Source organism: Orcinus orca, chromosome 4 (assembly GCF_937001465.1).
Source record: "Orcinus orca chromosome 4, mOrcOrc1.1, whole genome shotgun sequence".
Taxonomy (NCBI): Eukaryota; Metazoa; Chordata; class Mammalia; order Artiodactyla; family Delphinidae; genus Orcinus; species Orcinus orca.
Window position 1 is genome coordinate 22262966 of NC_064562.1, and position 16805 is coordinate 22279770.

General features: G+C 51.8%; 1 protein-coding gene across 3 annotated transcripts in view; it reads right to left on the reverse strand.

Annotated features, from left to right (window-relative positions):
• PPP2R2C (protein phosphatase 2 regulatory subunit Bgamma) overlaps positions 1–14631 on the reverse strand; it is a 138546-nt gene extending 123915 nt beyond the window's left edge. Inside the window, exon 1 of one of the 3 annotated variants that reach the window (XM_004263578.4) lies at positions 14153–14631. In XM_004263578.4, coding sequence (XP_004263626.1) covers positions 14153–14222 — 70 coding nt within the window. In that variant the 5' untranslated portion in view covers positions 14223–14631. Of the gene's footprint in view, positions 1–13277; positions 13933–14075 lie in introns of those variants that run through there. The other 2 variants (XM_033402221.2, XM_049708829.1) reach the window with 2 other exon arrangements.
• Between the last annotated feature and the right edge of the window lie 2174 nt (positions 14632–16805).

Consider the following 16805-nt stretch of genomic DNA (forward strand, 5'->3'; position numbering starts at 1 on the left):
AATCTAACTCCCCTCCACCCCGGGCCAGCCTGTGACTTGACAGAATTAAAGTCACACAACTGGTGATGGGAGACTCCGAGGAGGTCGACAAGTCAGGTCTCGCACCTGGATCCTGGGACACCTGATCTGGCAAACCAGTGCCCTGAGACCGCCATGCTGGAGAGGCCACGTCTATGGTCCCCAGGGAACCAGCCCCACCACACACAGAACACGTGAACGAAACCGTCTTGGACCCTCGCGCCCCCAGAGCGGCCTGCCCAGCAGCCTAGAAGGAAGATGCAGCAGTTCCCGTGTAGAACAGATCTGCCCAAATTCCTGACTTACAGAATCCAGGGCACATCATAAAACCGCTGTTGTCTTAAGCCACTAAGATTTAGAACGATTTGTTGCATAGTAGTAGTAACCATGACACCACCATGTGACTTTAGGTGTGTGACCTGACCTCTCTGGGGCTCCGTTTCCTGGGACATAAAAGGGGGTCATTCCCACCACCTCCCATAGTGGGTATAAAGTTCCGATGAGATCATAAACATGTGTCTCATGATATCGTTGCAGTCAAGAAATGGCAGCTCCCCTCGTCATGGCCGTCACCATCACTATTCTACCATGAAGACGAGATACCTGTACACGCTAGAAAAGGGTCACAGCATAATTCTTCTCCTGTGCAGTCAAAGCCCCATCACCCATCAGACACACATCAAGAGACAATGATCACAGCCATAAGTCACGATGTACTGGAGCTGAAACTGATCCTTTTTTTTTTTTTTTTAAAGCAAGAGCGACAGAGACTGAGGGGTTTGCTATAATCTACAGATTACTCCAGAGCTGCATTATACATGTGGACTGACTCTTTTAAAGATCACCACATGAAAAATTTTGATCCATTTTATTTTTAGTTTAGTAGACATGATATTCAAATCCTTATTTAAGCCCTTTAAAAACACTCCTATGTTTTCATGAAGAAATTGCATTCCCATATAGCCAGAGATAGGAATAACCTGAAATACAGAAAAAATGTACATTCTCAAGGATGCTCAACATATCTTAATTTAAAACACCCAAAGTTGGGGGCTACCCTGGTGGCGCCGTGGTTGAGAGTCCGCCTGCCGATGCAGGGGACACGGGTTCGTGCCCCGGTCCGGGAAGATCCCACGTGCCGCGGAGCGGCTGGGCCCGTGAGCCACGGCCGCTGAGCCTGCGCGTCCGGAGCCTGTGCTCCGCAACCAGAGAGGCCACAACAGTGAGAGCTCCGCGTACCGCAAAACAAACAAACAAACAAAACACCCAAAGTTGGGATATGAGTGTCCGAGAGTGGGAGGTCTCTCCACCCTCTACACACTGTCATCCACACCTACCAGCCTTGGGAACACGCTGGTATCGACCAGAGACGAGGAGAGGAGGCTCAACCCTCCTTTCTCCACCATGCATGCTGCCCCAGCCCTGCCTCAACAACCTCTCCTTCCCACCGCCTTCACCTCCATCCCCTTCCACTGCCGGCTCTGGGCGCCTCACCGGGGCTTTCTCGCCTCTCCTGGAAGTGCTCTCGTCCCCCTCTGACCCTCACTCCCCCACTTCACTCTCTAATCTTCCCAGAGACCTCCGGTCACTCTTGGTTCCCTCTTTCTTCTCTGCCTGGACAGATTACCAAGGCCCCTTTGTCTGTTCATCCATCACGACTGCCCAGGAGCTCCAAGACCCACAAGTTAATGCTCCGGCAACCCTAGAGCCACACTGTTTCTCACCTGCGAGCTTCTGTCCATAACACCCCTACTGCCTGGGATGCCTTCTCCCCTGCGCGCTACTACCCTGCTGGACAAGCCGCTCCTCTGCTCTGGACTCAGCCTCTCCGCCCATCTGCTCCCAGGCTGCGACATGACCCCACTGCATCCCAGCTCCCATCACACTGTATTATGATCACCTGTTCATGTCTCCTTGGTTCCAGAGGTTCTCAAGGGAGGGGCTGTGCCTTATTCCTGCTCTTTCCTGTATCCTCCTTCCCCACCCACATACCCACTGTAGGCAACAAACCCCAGGCTGGCGGAAGAAGCCTACATAGCTACTGAAAAAGTAATTAAATCTACATGATGGACTATTATGCAGCCATTAAAAACTGTTTACTCAGAGTCTGTAATAATAGAGGGGAATGTTTCAGCACGTTAAATATTTTAAAAGAAACAACTGTATTTATATTACAATCTACAGGGGGGCAGTAAGAAAGAAATACAACAAAATTGGAACAATGTTTCTGGGGCAATGGAGTCAAGGATGTTATTTTTTCCCCCCTCTTTATTCTACTTTCTGCATTTTCAAACGTTTCTGCAATGAGATAAAATAAAGAAAATTAAAATCTTGCAAGGAGCATCTTAACGTACATGCACCTTAGCTCCCAGAGCATGACAATATGGGACACCTTATGATGACGGATTATATTTTCACAGCTTCAATAAAGAGCCTTACCGCTCCTTGGGGAAAATATTCAGGTTTTTTTGTTTTTTTTAATCACCTTTCACATTGAAAGCTGGTGTAGGAACCACTATCGCTCAGCCCTTGACTCCTTCAGCCCGTTCATTCCATGATGGCTTGTTCCCGAAGCAGACAGGCTGGCTAGCGATCTGCACAGTGAAAAACAGTGGACGGAAGTGCCTCTCTCCCAGTGGTCTACTGGCTGCCCAACCATTTTTGCAGTGAGGAATTTGAGTTATCTAATTGTCTTGAGCTGCTGTTTTCAATAAGGAGGATACTAACTCCAATCCTCCAGCCATGGTTTAACATCACCATGCCCTTGACATGTGGAAGGGCCACACAGGACAGACACTGCCCATTTGGCATGAGTTCAGGGAGACCTCACTTTGCACAACTGTGTGGAACCCTAAAAATGACCGTGCAAGCACTCAAACTGATCTTAATAATCAATGTGGAGATTACAAAAGTTCCACGATCTTAAAAAAAACCTTTTTAAAGACATGAAAAACTCTCTTACTGATGGTTATAAATGTAGAGGGTAATTAAAAAAAGAGTAAAACTAATATTTTATTTAGTACACAGTCATGTAAAACCTTAGAAACATTGAGAATTCAAGTGTTTTATTTCTTTGTAAAAAATGTATCCAGACTAGTTTCAACAGTGCTGGCTTCCTCTGCTTGTTGGATAACTTGCGATGCTGGGCAAACATCTTTTCTATGCCTTGAAGAACTGCCTTTCTAAGTTCAGATCCGCTTCCAAGATTCTATCCTCTGCACGTTCAACACTGTGGAATGGCTTCAAGAGTTCCTTTCACATGAAGTGTGCTGCCAGCGTCGCCTCCCCTGGGACATCTTCATTTTTTCTGTCACAAGCACTTCTCTATGTCAATAAGTTCACCTTGACTTAGTTACTTAGTTCCCCTGGCTGCATATAAGAGTCTCGAATGGTCACAGCTTCAACATTCCCAGAATCAGCAGTTTCCTCTATAACTCCATTTACATCCAATCCAAATTTCTCTGCCAGCATTATTACTTTTCTTCTTCCTTTTATTTCTTTTTTGCCGAGCATCATCTTTGTGGGCCAAATTTCCTCTTTTGACTATCCATTTTTGTAAAATGTCATGTGGGTTTATCACCAGGAAACAAGGAGGCAACATCACCACATGCTTTGCTGTCTATGTGTGAACCAACAGATACGCAGGGACCAACCAGAGACAGACACTGAAAGAAGTGACTTGGTCTCAGATCACAATACTCATCTGTTATTTACTTAGTGATTTGTGGGCTGGAGAGCCAGTGGCGAAGTTTCTACTTTATGCAATTACTCACAGTTACCATTTTGTGGTAGCTGAAATCTGGGCTATGTGATTGGGGGACTGGCATTACTGAACAAAACTGTGGTTACTGAAAATCTGTACACATTGGAACTGTGCAAAGTGAAGATCGCCGGGTGGAGGTGTGGCATTTGGAAGAATAATTGGACTATTCTGGGGTCAGATTTGAAGACATGCCATTTGTTCACTCAGTCATTCAAACACACATTTATCCAGTACCTAGTGGGCACCAGGTGGGTACCAGGTGCTGAGCTGTGTGCAGAGGAAACAGGCATGTCCAAGATATATATCCGCTGATGTTTCATGAGGCAGGACTCCGGGTCCAATGTTTCAGAAAGGCCAGGTTCCAGTCCTGTCTTATGATCTGAGCTGAGTCACCCCTCCTGGCTGGGACTGGGACTTAAGGTTCTTTAAGTTATAAGGAACAGAAATTGACTCAGGCTAACATAAGCAAGAAGGAAGTTACTGGAAGGTCCTGAGGGAGCCACAGAATCTAGGAGAGAGCACAGCAGCTGGACAAGGGGCCTCAGAAGGAGCCGGACAGTACTGGGAATTCAATTTCGGGGATCTATGACTATTCCAGTTACCTATCGCTGTGTAACAAATAACCTTATAACTCAATGTCTTCAAACAGAAACCTTTTGCTCCTGAGTCTGCAATGTGGGTAGCTCTTGGTGGAGATGGTGCGCGCTGCTGAACAACCTGCCCAGGATCTCTCGGCTGATCAGTGGGGAGGAGGGGTCCTTAAAAGAGAGGGGCGTGCCCAGGGGATTCCCAGGATCCAGGCAAACACCTGTCAGCATCCGGTCCCGTCAGGCAACTGGGATTCAGAAAGGGATTACGGACTGTGGGGATGAAACTGTAATCCTTCCGAAACAGTAACGAATGTCTTTATCAAGTCTGGATAGAGGACTGATCTCAATCAGAAAAGATTTAAGAGACAGAACAAGCAGATGCAGGACTTTAGATCCTGGGTCAAACCAACCAACTATAAAAAGACATTTTTGAGATAACTGGAGACATTGCTAAGGTGAACCAGAATCAATCAACCTGTTTGTTTATTTTTTACTGAAGTATAGTTGACTTGCTAAGATGGACCCGAATTTAGATTGAAAGAAATTCGTACTCATTTTGTTTGGTGAGATAGTGGTACTTTCAGAGATGCCTGCTGACGTAGGGGTGAAATGACAGGAGTCTTGAATTTACTTAAATATTCTTAAGCCAAAAGGATGGGAAAGTAAATGAAGAAAGTACAGCAAAATCTTGAGAGCAGCTGCAAAGCGAGGGGATGGATGAGGAACAATTCAACATACGACTTTCTCTACTTTCGTACATATTTGAAAGTTTTCATTAAAACGTTATTGAAATTATAAAAGGAAATTCAAAAGCTGATAATGACAACACAAGTAGCTCCCTCTTATTGAGGTGTAAGTGCAATGCGCACAGTATTGCCCTTAATACAAAAAGCCCACGTGGCTAGTAGTTCTCCCTCTCCTTTAGGGATGAGTCGACTGGTTCAGAGGCTGGAGAACCTGCCAAAGGCTCACAGCCGTGCCCAGGAGCGGAGCGCAGGGCTGGCAGCCCCGGGGGTCAGGGCTGCAACCTCTGCAGGGCGTGGGGGCGGGAGGATGCAGGAGGCCAGGCTGGTTCAGAGGAGGCCCTGGTCTGCAGTTGGAGATCCCATCCCTGCTTGGGGCAGCTGGAACCTCTGAGCAGCCTTTGTTCTGCCTCAATGTGCCATTCAGCCCAGGGTTCTGGAGGACAATGGATCCCACTGTGCAAGGAGGCAATGCCATCCTGGGCAGCACAGAGGCCCCAGGTGGGCCCTGGTGCCCAGGCAGGCTGGCAACTACAACCTGGGCTCAGGTAGAGGAGCCTAGATGCTGTCAAGGGACAAGCACGTGTAACTCTGCACATGCTGTTCTTTCTGCCTGGAAGGCACTAGAAATCTGTGTCTCAGCACGCCATCACTCCCGACCCTGTGAATGCCACTCCCTTTAGTGCCAAAGCACCTGTCCTCTATGGAACTGTGATCACCCCCCACTGATGCAGTGGAGGGGATCCCTTCTTCCACTGACCCACGTGGATTACCTTCACCAGGTGTGGCTAGGAGAGATGCCGTGCTGCTACATGTCCAGCGTTAGCACCGTGCCAGGCAGTCCTGGGTTCAAATTGCGAGACCCTCTGAAGCTGGGTGCAGAGCCAGAACTGAATGGGCCACCTGTCCCTTCCCTGTTGGTCCAACAACCAGGCAATGTGGAGGTTAGGAGGATGGGTTTGCAGGCAGATGGCCGGCATTCAAACCCCAGCTCTGCCCCTTACAAACCATGTGACCCTGGGCAAGTGTCCAAGCCTCAGTTTTCTCCGTTGTAAAATGGGGTAAAACACACACACGTGCACACACACACCGGGGTTTGTGAGGATCCAATAATATGAGGCACTCAGTATCACATCTGGCATCAGTAAATGGTCAATCATAATAATGGCTATTATGTTCGTTTCATAATTATTTAATGCTGAAGACCAGGTGAGTAATTTTGCACAAGGGCTGGCTGGTGAGGAGACCAAGGTTAATTAACAGGACACCCCAGGGTGCTGTGGGGCTGGCAGATTGCTTCAGCAACTCCAGATTCCATCCTGAGGCAGCCCACTCTCTCACTGGCATCCAAGATCCTGGGAGAGATGGGCCCACGTTTCAAAGACACAGCCTGGCCTGTGTCCATGAAATGAAACCAGGAGCGTGGAGCTCTAGAAATGGTGCCTTCTGGGGCCTGGAGCATTTGTCCCAGGGCAGGAAGACTGGGGCGGGGGTGTCAGGTGGGTGAGGAGACATCCTGGAGAGCAGGTCACAGAGAGCAACCTATTCTGCGTGCCAATGGGGAGAACTAGGGGTGCAGACTATAAAGGCTCATGGAGAGATGGCATCACCAAATAGAATGCAAGGGAACCAGGTGCTGGCTGGGTGTGGGCACCTGAGAGATGCTTCCCAACGCTATTTAAGGCTGGGTGACCCAGCTTTCTTCCTGCCAGCCCCCTCTCTCTCCCTTCCCTTCCAGGATTCTCTTCGATCTATGACTCCAGAGCCTTCCTGTTTTATCTCCCACCTGGGTGGCCACCAAGAATTCTCGTTCTCTGTCCCTTAGATGTTGGTGAACCTTGGGGCTCTGGCCTCAGCTCTCTTCCCTCCTTCCTCTCGCCCCCACTTCACTCTCCCTGCCCAGAGACATGGGCTTCTTTTCTGCCTAGCACGTAGTGGGTGCTCCAGAAATGTTTGTTGAATGAACGAATGAATGAATGACCTTGTCCTTCAATGTTGTACGTCTGGCATCTAACCTCCCCCTGGCATTTAAGGGGGATCAGTAAATGTCTGTTGAACAAAGGGGGAAAAATGTTCAACCTCATTGGTATTCAGACATGAATTTAAACAAATATTTTTCATCTGTGATATTGGCAAAGGTCAAACCAATTAGAACACCTAACGCTGATCAGTATGAGGTAAAATTTGTCAACGTGTGTCAAGAACGTTAAACACGTTCATGATTTTTACGTAAAATTGCATGTGTGGGACTCTCTCTGAAGAAAATTATTCCAGATTTGGGGGGAGGGATGGGAATAGGGTGTCTTCCTACACACACAGCTTTCCTTCCCTCAGTGTTAGTTATAAAAGAAAATAAACAACCTAGTTATCCATCAATCGGGGGTGAAGAGTTGAACTATGACATCTATCACAGGAAGAGTGTGCAGCCAATAAAATGGTGGAATTTGGGGGCGGGGCCGAGGTAACCAGTTACACACCCCTTCCCTGCTAGGACTTGAGAACACACAGGGAAGATGGACAAGAAGGAAATCAAAAAATTCTTCTTCCTTGATGGTAAACTCGCGGCAGGGAATGAGCTACGGAACCCTACTCCACTGCCCCTCCTCTTGGGCCTGTGGGGAGAGATAGGTCTAAAGGCTGGACTCTGAAATGAGGGAAACATAGGCTTCTTCTTGGGGCCCCATGGGTAGGGGTGAAGCAGAGACTTTCAATACTACAGCCCCGCCCAACAGAGAAAAATTGTCCAATGAGTGACAGGTTCTCACCAGTTCCACCAATCACAAAAGCCAAGGGGGTGAGAGGCGGGGCCAAGGATTCCACCATCCCAGGAATTCCAGCCTCCTCCCTACAGCAAAATAGGGCCAACTATAGCATTTGTGGAGCCCGGTGCAAAGTGAAAATGCAGAGGATAAAAAGCAGGGAAAAGTATCATTAAATGTACAAAAATATAAAGCTTCCTCGTTTTTTTCCCATGACTTGTCTTAGTTATTTGCTATTTAATGACAATTGAAAAAAAATTTTAAATTATTAGCATGAATTGTATCGCTCATTCTGTTGTGTAATTCCAGCTTTAAATGCAAACAGAAGAGCACTGAACTCGAATGCAGAATCCCTGAATTACACAATTCGTATCTGGTAGCTCCTACAGGCATACGTAGCTTGTTCTTACCAGAGCAGTGGGAACACTGCACGTTTTATTTCACCTTTTGACGCTTGCACGTTCTAGGCACACACCTCCACCCTCGATGAATGACGGTTGAAGGGAACAGGAACTATGGTTGTCCATCTTTCCCTTTCTTTTGGTGCCATCGTTTTCAGAAGCGTTGATTAGCTAGCCCAAGGATGTCACACGAGTAACAAAGGATATGATAGGGTTCCTTGGTCCTTATGCTTCTTAGAATGTCATTGCCTCCCTTCTGCATTCAAAACAAGTTCTGATTCAAAAGGAAAGCGTGGCCTCTCGAGCTGTCAGTGCCCCTGTTTATGCAACCACAGACATGCTGATCGGTGCCTATGCGCAGAATTCTGGTGGCCCCAGGACGCTGGGGAGCTCCATGACACTTAAAGTGACACAAGGTAAGCATGTTACGGAAGCCACACAAGGAACAGCGGAATCGCTTGTTGCATGTGTCACTTGTGTTCACAGGTGTGCTCCACTGTCCCATCAGATGTCACTTACAAAACACGGGTCCAAAGATACAATTATTAAAAATTTCAAGATGGGGACAGCAGAGAATTAAACGGAGCGCAGGGTTCTTGGTCCTTCCGAATATGGGACCTACACGGGTTGCACACTCAGGACACCAGCTCTGCAGCAAAGCACTGGAAAATTCTTATAACCTCACACTTAAAAGTACCCTTCCAAATGGTTTATATGGAGAGATTAAAGCTTTTATTAAAAACAGACGTGGGCATTTAAAAGAGATGGGCAGGAGCTGTGGCAAATGGCTAACAACATGTATCTAGAGGCTGGTCTTTCCTCTTCATCTGCATTGTTACTCTGTAATCCTCCCCTTTAAGCCCCAGTATTTCATACAGCCACGCTTCAGGTGTCAAGACCTAAACACCTTAGAGAAACATCCCTTAGCTCTGCTGACTTTAAGGATAAAACCCCAAAACTGTAGCAAGTAAAAACCAGGAGATGATGCGGAAACATTTTATTAGCACTTGATCTCCATCTTGCAGCAAGAAAATGAGAAAACCCCTACTTGGTGACTGCACCAACCTTTAAGTGAGGTCTGGCTTTCTTGACAGTTTGGGGAAACTGATAAAAATAACCCCTTCCCAAAGGTGGGCCTTTGGAGTCCACATGGTCTTTACTCCTCAGAACCTTGTGACAACCCAGGGCAGGAAGCAATGCAGGGAAACTGAGGCTCAGAGAGGTGATGTGACTTAATGGGGGACAGCCACCAGTGTCCCACAGCAGCTTCCTTCCCTGAAGTGGAGACAACTTGAGCTCGTGAAAACCCAGGCAAACTTATGGAAGGGGTGCTCCTAAGTGGAAGCAAAAGGAACAAAGATTTCAAAAATCAAAGGCTGGCTCTCCGCTCTCCTACTGGGCTGGCTCAGGTCCCTGCCAGACATAACTCCCCTCTCAGCACAATTTCTCTGGGGGTGGAGATGGAATTAGGTTAGCCAGTCTGATGACAGTTCTAAGGGCTAGTCTAACTCTAACCCCTAAAGAACAGACATAGTTATTTATGGACAATATTTATTAAGTACTGACGGTGCCCCAGGCCCTGGGCTGGGCACAATCACACACACCCAGCCATTTAATGCCATGAGTTCACTGAACATATTCCATTCACGAAGCACGGTGGAGAGTCCATAGAGAAGATGCTACAGCATCAAATAACTGCACGTCCCTTGTTTCAAGTGATCTAAGGAGCAACTTGGAGAAGAAACTAAGGCTCAGAGAAACCTGCCCGAGATTACAGACCCAGAGCGGACCCCACTGGGAAGGCAGCTCTCCAGACCCCACCAGGAATGCAGATCTCCTGACACCAGATCTTGGGATACCTCATCTGGCTGGAAACGCGAGGAGGGGAAATCAGAACTCTGCAGCTTGGACTTGAGCACGTGAAAGAAATCAAAGAGGATTTCTAAAACAAAAAGCAAACAAATCAGCATCCCTCCTGGTTTTCTGTATCTCGCATCTCGTTCGTGAGTGACAGGGCAGCCTTTCTGTTTTCCAAACAGTCAGTAAAGGCTGTACGAGTCGGGGTACTGCTGGCTGCAAGTAACAGAGACTTGGTTGAAAGTTTGAAACAATGAGTAAATGTAACAGCTCACGGAACTGGAAGCCCAGAGGTGGGGTGGACATCAGGCCTGGTTAATCCAGGAGTCACAGATGTCACCAACGTCCCCAGTTCTCACTCACTGTCTGCTCTGCCAGCAACAGTGTTGTTGGCTTCAGACTGGCTCCCTCCATGGTCTCAAGGCGGCCGCCAGCAGCAATGGAGGCGTCTGTGTTCCATCACAAGAGAGGGACCAGCTTCCTGCAGCTCACTCTACTCTCCACTCAACCTCCAGAAAGGACTCCCACGTCCATTCTGGGACCAGTCACTGCAAGGGGGATGGGAGTACACTGGTCCATCACTGCCTGCCCAGGGCCAGACTCAGAAAAGGATGTGCTTGGTAAATGCTACTGCATGAAGGAGGATGAATGTATTTTGTAGATTCAATCTAGCCTAAAAATGTCTATTTAACCACCCTAAAGCTGAGTCCTGGGGCTGCAGCAAGAGAACACAGCCAGGAAGAGTCCTTCCTAGAGCCATATCTGGCTCTTGAGAAAAGCCTAAACAGAGACTCCTTGGCATTCTCCTATCCCTGGGGCCCCTATCTCTAGGGCTCAGGTCCTTCTACTGTCCACTGTCAACTGTACTGTTCTCCCCAACACTCACCCATCCTTGCCAAGTTCTCTGTGCCCCACAGTGACATGCACTCATGCCTTATGATCACAACAGCCCTCAATCAGCTGAGCTGAGCTAAGAGTTAGAGGGGAAAAAACTGCTCTAATTCACACTAAGGTGTGAATGACTAACAAAACCTAAACTCTCCCCAAGGTATTTGAGATTTTACAAGAAGAAATTGAGGAACTCAAGCAAGACTGGCACTGGTGAAGATGACATTTAACTTGAGACCTAAAGGATGAGAAGGAAGAGCAGGAAGTGGGTGTTCCAGGTAGTGGATGTAACCAGTGCAAATACCCCAAGAGAAAGAAAAAACTTCCTGCTTAAGGAACAGGAAGTAGATCAGAGCCACTGGGGTATTGTGAGTGTTTGTGACCAAGTGACCAGGTGGAACAGGAATTTGTACGCCTGGTTCTTTTACAAACTCCCAGCATCCATTATTTGCTTGTGAAGCTCCTCCAGGAACCATACTTTTAAATGATAACAGTGCCATTTATTAAGTGCTTCCAACAGGCCAAACACTGTGCCAGGTGCTTCCTAAATTAGCAAAACCACTGATCATTCCAACAGCCCTGTAAGATGAGTCACTATTACTCCTCCCTTTAAAGGGAGAAAGTGAAGCCCAGAAACATTTAGTAACTTGTCCGAGGTTGCACAGCACCTGAAGAGTCAGAAGAAGGATTCGAATACGAGTCTGTCTGACATCCAAATCTGTAACTTACTCTGTGCTCTGGGCACAAAATGCAGGCAAGATGCAACAGTGTGAAAGTCTGTTTTCATGCAGGGAGGCCAGAAATCTCATATAATTCTAATAATTATTGTTATTGCTTTCTCAAGGGCGGGAACTTCAGATCTTGGTCCTAGGTTCCCTAGGACCTGAGCTCTGTGCCTTCCACACTCTGGCATTCAATCTGGGACATGGACAAAGGCCACGCCTCAGTTTCTTCATCTATAAAATAGGGATGCGGGGTATGTGGAGCTCCTGTGAGGCCTCAGCACATAATGGGTCCTCCACATACCTGGGCTGCCAGTTCACAATTTGTAGTTCCGAGGTGGCTCTTTCATCCACCATCTTATCTGACCCTCACAGAAACCTTAATACTTCTAGGCAGAATGGTATTATTCACTCCCATTTCACAGATGGGGAAAAGAGATCCATCCACATAACGGCGTTCCCTTCTAGAATACAGGCTGCCCACGGGCAGTACCTGTGTCCAGTCCCCAGGGCTAAAACTGACCAGAACATAGTAGGTACTCGGTAAATATGCGTTCTATGAATGAAGAATTAAAATCATCACTTCTTACTCTGATAACTATGCACTTCTCCCTTGTTCCTCCCTTCTAAGAGCTGGTGAATTAGTGCGAGAAACAGCGGGAGACAGAATAAAGAAGGAATTAGGGTTTGCAAATGTCCGCTATGAGTCAGGCAGTGCTTTTTAAATACTTTAAATCACGGCGCCCAGTGCCCTGTCCCATCATCCTCAATGTAGAGATGGGAAAACGGAGGCTTCCTCCAGAAAACCAGACCACAATGACCTGCCAAGATCCCCTCTCTCTCCTGGCTCCAGCCAGACCACTGGGGCACCTGCCAGCAACCCAGCAGCCTTTTTACCTCTGCCTCTCAGCAGGCTGCCAGCAGAAAGAACACCAGGAAACACGCTGATCCTTCCTCAGCCTCTCCAAGGCAGGCGACAAAAGACCGCTTTCAGCTGCCTGGGGACACCCCCCACCCCGAAACCCCTAGCTTGGGGCAGAGCCCTCACCCGGCCTGAGCAGCCCTGCCCCCTCTCCCTACACACACCCATCAGCAAAGCGTGACTCAGCACTTCTCCTCCGGGGAGCGGGGAGCGCCACTCTTCAGCATATGTCCGCCCAGGTTACACACCCAGCCTCTGCTCCCCTGGGTCAGGACGCCCAGGAGCCCACCCCGCGCTGGCCCAGTGCTCCCCAGGCCTCCGCAGGGCTCGGGCTACGGGCTCCTCGGCCTCATTTCCGGCGGCGCCAGGCATCAGCGCGGCGGACAGCACCCTGGAGTCGAGTCACCGCTCCGAGCCCACACGGGTTCCTGACACAGGCTCCCACGCGCACCAGTCCCGCGGCACGCAATGCCCAGGGCCCCTCCCACCGAGGCACCCATCAGGGGACCTCTTGCTAAAAACCCACAAACACTTCTGCAGCCAGTCCAGCAGCCCCCAGGGAAGATGAAGACGGCCCCTTCACCCGGGAAGGTCTCCAGCACAAGTGTCCCCACCGCTGCACGCTGACACCCCGCGGCTAGCTCTCCCCATCCTCAATGTAGGCTCCACTCCGCGGGCCCCCGGCTGCGGCCCAGGAGCTGTCCCCACCGCTCCCTGGGCAAGGTGGAGCAGAGGGACCCTTGGAAGTTACAGGCTTATAAGAGAGGGCCCCTGACCCTCTAGATCCCACCAGCCTCGGAATGGCGGTTGGGCTTGGGCTGTAGGGCCAATTTAGGGGATTTCAAATGCAGGGCCTGTTTGGGGTGGCGTGTCCCACTTTGGGGGGAAATTCTGACAGTTTAGGGCCAGCTGTTCCTGTCTTAGTTCAACTCGCCAGGAATAAAAGATGAACCCCAAACCAGACACCTTCTCCCACCCACTAAGGGGCCCTGCTTCTCGAGGTACAGGGAGGGGCCGAAGACCGCGAGCCTCTAGGGGAATCTGGCAATGGATTACCCCCACCCCCACGCCCGGGTCCCACTTCGTCTCCAGGGAGTGGGCAGCCTAGAAAATTCTGCGGGCTCTGGACAGGGCAAACCCAGTATTCTAAGCCACTAAATTTCCCCGGTATTTCTTCACCAGATTAGCCGCAGAGGTGGCCTTTTTAAAAATGAGGGCCAGGGCCGATTCAGGATGCCACCAGGCCTGGGGGCGGAAAGCTGCCTGCCGGAGGGCGGCGCGGAGGAAGGCGCTGCGCTCTCGGGCTGCTGGGCAGCGGAGGCCGGCGCCCTCGGGCTCCCTCCCTCCCGGACCCGGGGCGGGGTAGGGTAGGGTGGGGTGGGGGGACACGACACACAGCGCGCGGTCCAAACCTTCGGAGGGCATTCGGTGCGACGGCATCCCCACGCCGCGGCCGGCCGGAGGGGGCCTCAGACAACACGTACGTTACCTTCAGTCACATAGGTGTGGTCCCGCAGGAAGCTGTGGTTAATTTTCCGCGTGTCCGTGTCCTCGCCCATTGAAGGCCGTGCCCGGTGCCCTGGGCATGCCCCGCCGCCGCACACCGTTGCAATCCGCAGAGGTCGCGCCGGGCGCGCGGGCCATGCCGCCGCAGCCTAGCAGGGGCGCGGGCCACCGGGGCCCCGGGGGGCGGGCATCGCGACCGGGGGCAGCCGGGGACGGGCGAGGGCGGCCGGGACGGGCGCCGCGGTCAGGCTTGAGCGCGGCGGGCGGGCGGCGGCCGCGGGTGGGGGCGGACCGGGGCCCGGGAGCGCATCCCGGCCGGCGGTGCGCGCTGCGTCGGTGCGCCCGGCGGCGGAGGCCTGGTGCCGGTGCGCCTGGCTACGGCGGCGGCGGCGGCGGCGGCGGCGGCGGCGGGAGGGGACGCGCGCGGCGCTGCGCCGACCGAGCCGAGGCCGAGCCAGGCTGCTAGGGCTGGGGCCGCCGCCGCCGCCGCCACTCTCGCAGGCCCCTCCCTCGCGCCGCCCGCTCCTCCGCCCCCACGGCCCGCGCAGCCCGCCGCGCGCGCGGGCAGCCCGGCACCCTGCAGGTACGGCGGCGCCCCGGCAAAGGCTGCGCTCCCGGCCTCGCGGGTGGGCACCTTTGGTCCCTGGGTCTGCCAGCGGGGGAGGGAGGAAGGAGATGGCCAGCTTGGGGGGCACACGGTCAGCTGAGCCTTTGAGGGTCACCTTGCGTGCCCAGGTACTCCAGTTGTGTATGGCCCATGGGTGGGGAGATTAGAAAAGGGGAGGACAGGTGGGCAGCCTCACAAGGCCGAGGGCCGCGGCGACCAGAAGAACAGGGAAGGGAGCGGGGCGCGGCTGAAGGCGAATCTGGAGAATGGGAGACTTCACAGCGGCGGAAGACCGGGGGTGGGGAGTAGGGACAAGAGCCCCCGTTCATTGGTAAAAGAGGGTAGGCAGACACACTTCCAGGAACCTCCTAAGCACAAAACTGGACCCGTGGGAAGAAGCTAGGGGACGGACTGGGGGGGGCGGCGGCGGGGGGAATCAGCACCCTACAAACAAGGCAAAACTCTGGATGAGATGGCTGGAGGTAGTAGGCCTCCTCCAGGCAGAGCACCGAGATCTCTTCTCATGCTCACCTCTCTACTTACTGGTGAGATAAAGTGGAGAAACAGTGCTGGGTACGCTCCAAAAACAGGCTGGGAAGTGCGAGTCCCTCCTCCCTCTGCCAGGCAGGAACCTACCCCCTCCCTTCCCTTAGTCATAAGTGTACCCGCCACCCCCTCGCATCCTACACAGTGCTTCACATAGAGCAGGCGCTCAAAAGCTATTTGTTCCCTCTTTTGGCGAGCTGCCACCTCCTCCAAGCTGACCCCTTGCCTGCAGGGAGCCCAGCCCCCAGTGGGTGTGTCAGAGGTGTTGGGTATGGATCAACACCGCCCCCCCAGCACCCTCCCCCCCCACACACACACACCAGCAGGCTTTCCTAGGTGCTCAGCAAAACCAGTTTGGAAAGGGAGAGTCGGAAAGGTTCAGACTGCCTCCAAGGGGTACCAAAGCTGAAGGGGCCCTTGGCCTGAGACTGGGGGGTGGTTCAAGCCACAGGAGGGAGGTGCCGCTGGTCTCTCTCACTCCTGCAATTCTGTGATGCTTTCCTCTCCTCAACTGGCTTTCTGGGGACTCCAGGCATCTCCCCAAACTGCAGTGGGGACAGGAGAGTCCAGAAGGGGCTGGGGTAGGAGGATGGGTTTGTGGGAGAGACTGGGGAAGGTGGAAGCCACCTGAGGTTTCTTACTGGGAGGTGAGAGGGAGTTTCTGAAGCTAGATATGAGCTTTTATTCCATAGAAATGCACAGAATGAACCTATAAGGAGGTGACAGTTTCTCCCCCCCTCACCCCCCCCACCCCACCCCCCCCCCCCCCCCCGCCCCAGCACCCTGGAGGGCATAAGTGAAAGGGCAGGACCCAGGAAGGGCCTGGGGTTCTGCCAGCGCCACCACCTGGTTGCTGAGTGAGCCGGGACAGGTCCCGCACCTGTCCCCACCTCAGCTTTCTCACAAGGTCCACCTCATAGCACAGGTGTGCAGATCCAGTTCAAAGGCCAGGTAAACGCAAGGACCCTCAGGAGGTGAAAGAGGCTGACATCCAGTTCTCTATCACCCACCAGCCTGATCTGCTCAAGTGTCCCGCACCTAACAACAGAACTCAGCATCCCGCTCTCTGTCTGTTCCCCACTCACCTCTCTAGCCCATGTAGCAAGTGACTGCAGCCTCAGATACTGGAAACCGGACAGTTTGGGTTCAAGTCCTCACAGTGAAGGGGCCCCAGGCAAGCACAACCTTGTCAGTTAAATGGATGTGATCACAGGCTGGTGTGCCTAGTTCACTCTTAGCAGGGGCCTGGCCTCATCGGTGCTCTGGAATGTTAGACGTTATCATCATCATGCTGACCCTCGCCTCTCTGATCTTGGGGAGACCCCCTCACCCCCAGCCTCCCCATCTGGCAGTGCCGCTGAAATACCCACCCTGTCTTCCAGGATGCCTGGATCACAGTGAAAAGGGCCTTGCCCTGGCCGAACACAAGGATCCACCCCTTTCGTCAACCTGTAAGTCAGGCTGGGGACCCGGGAGTTGGTGG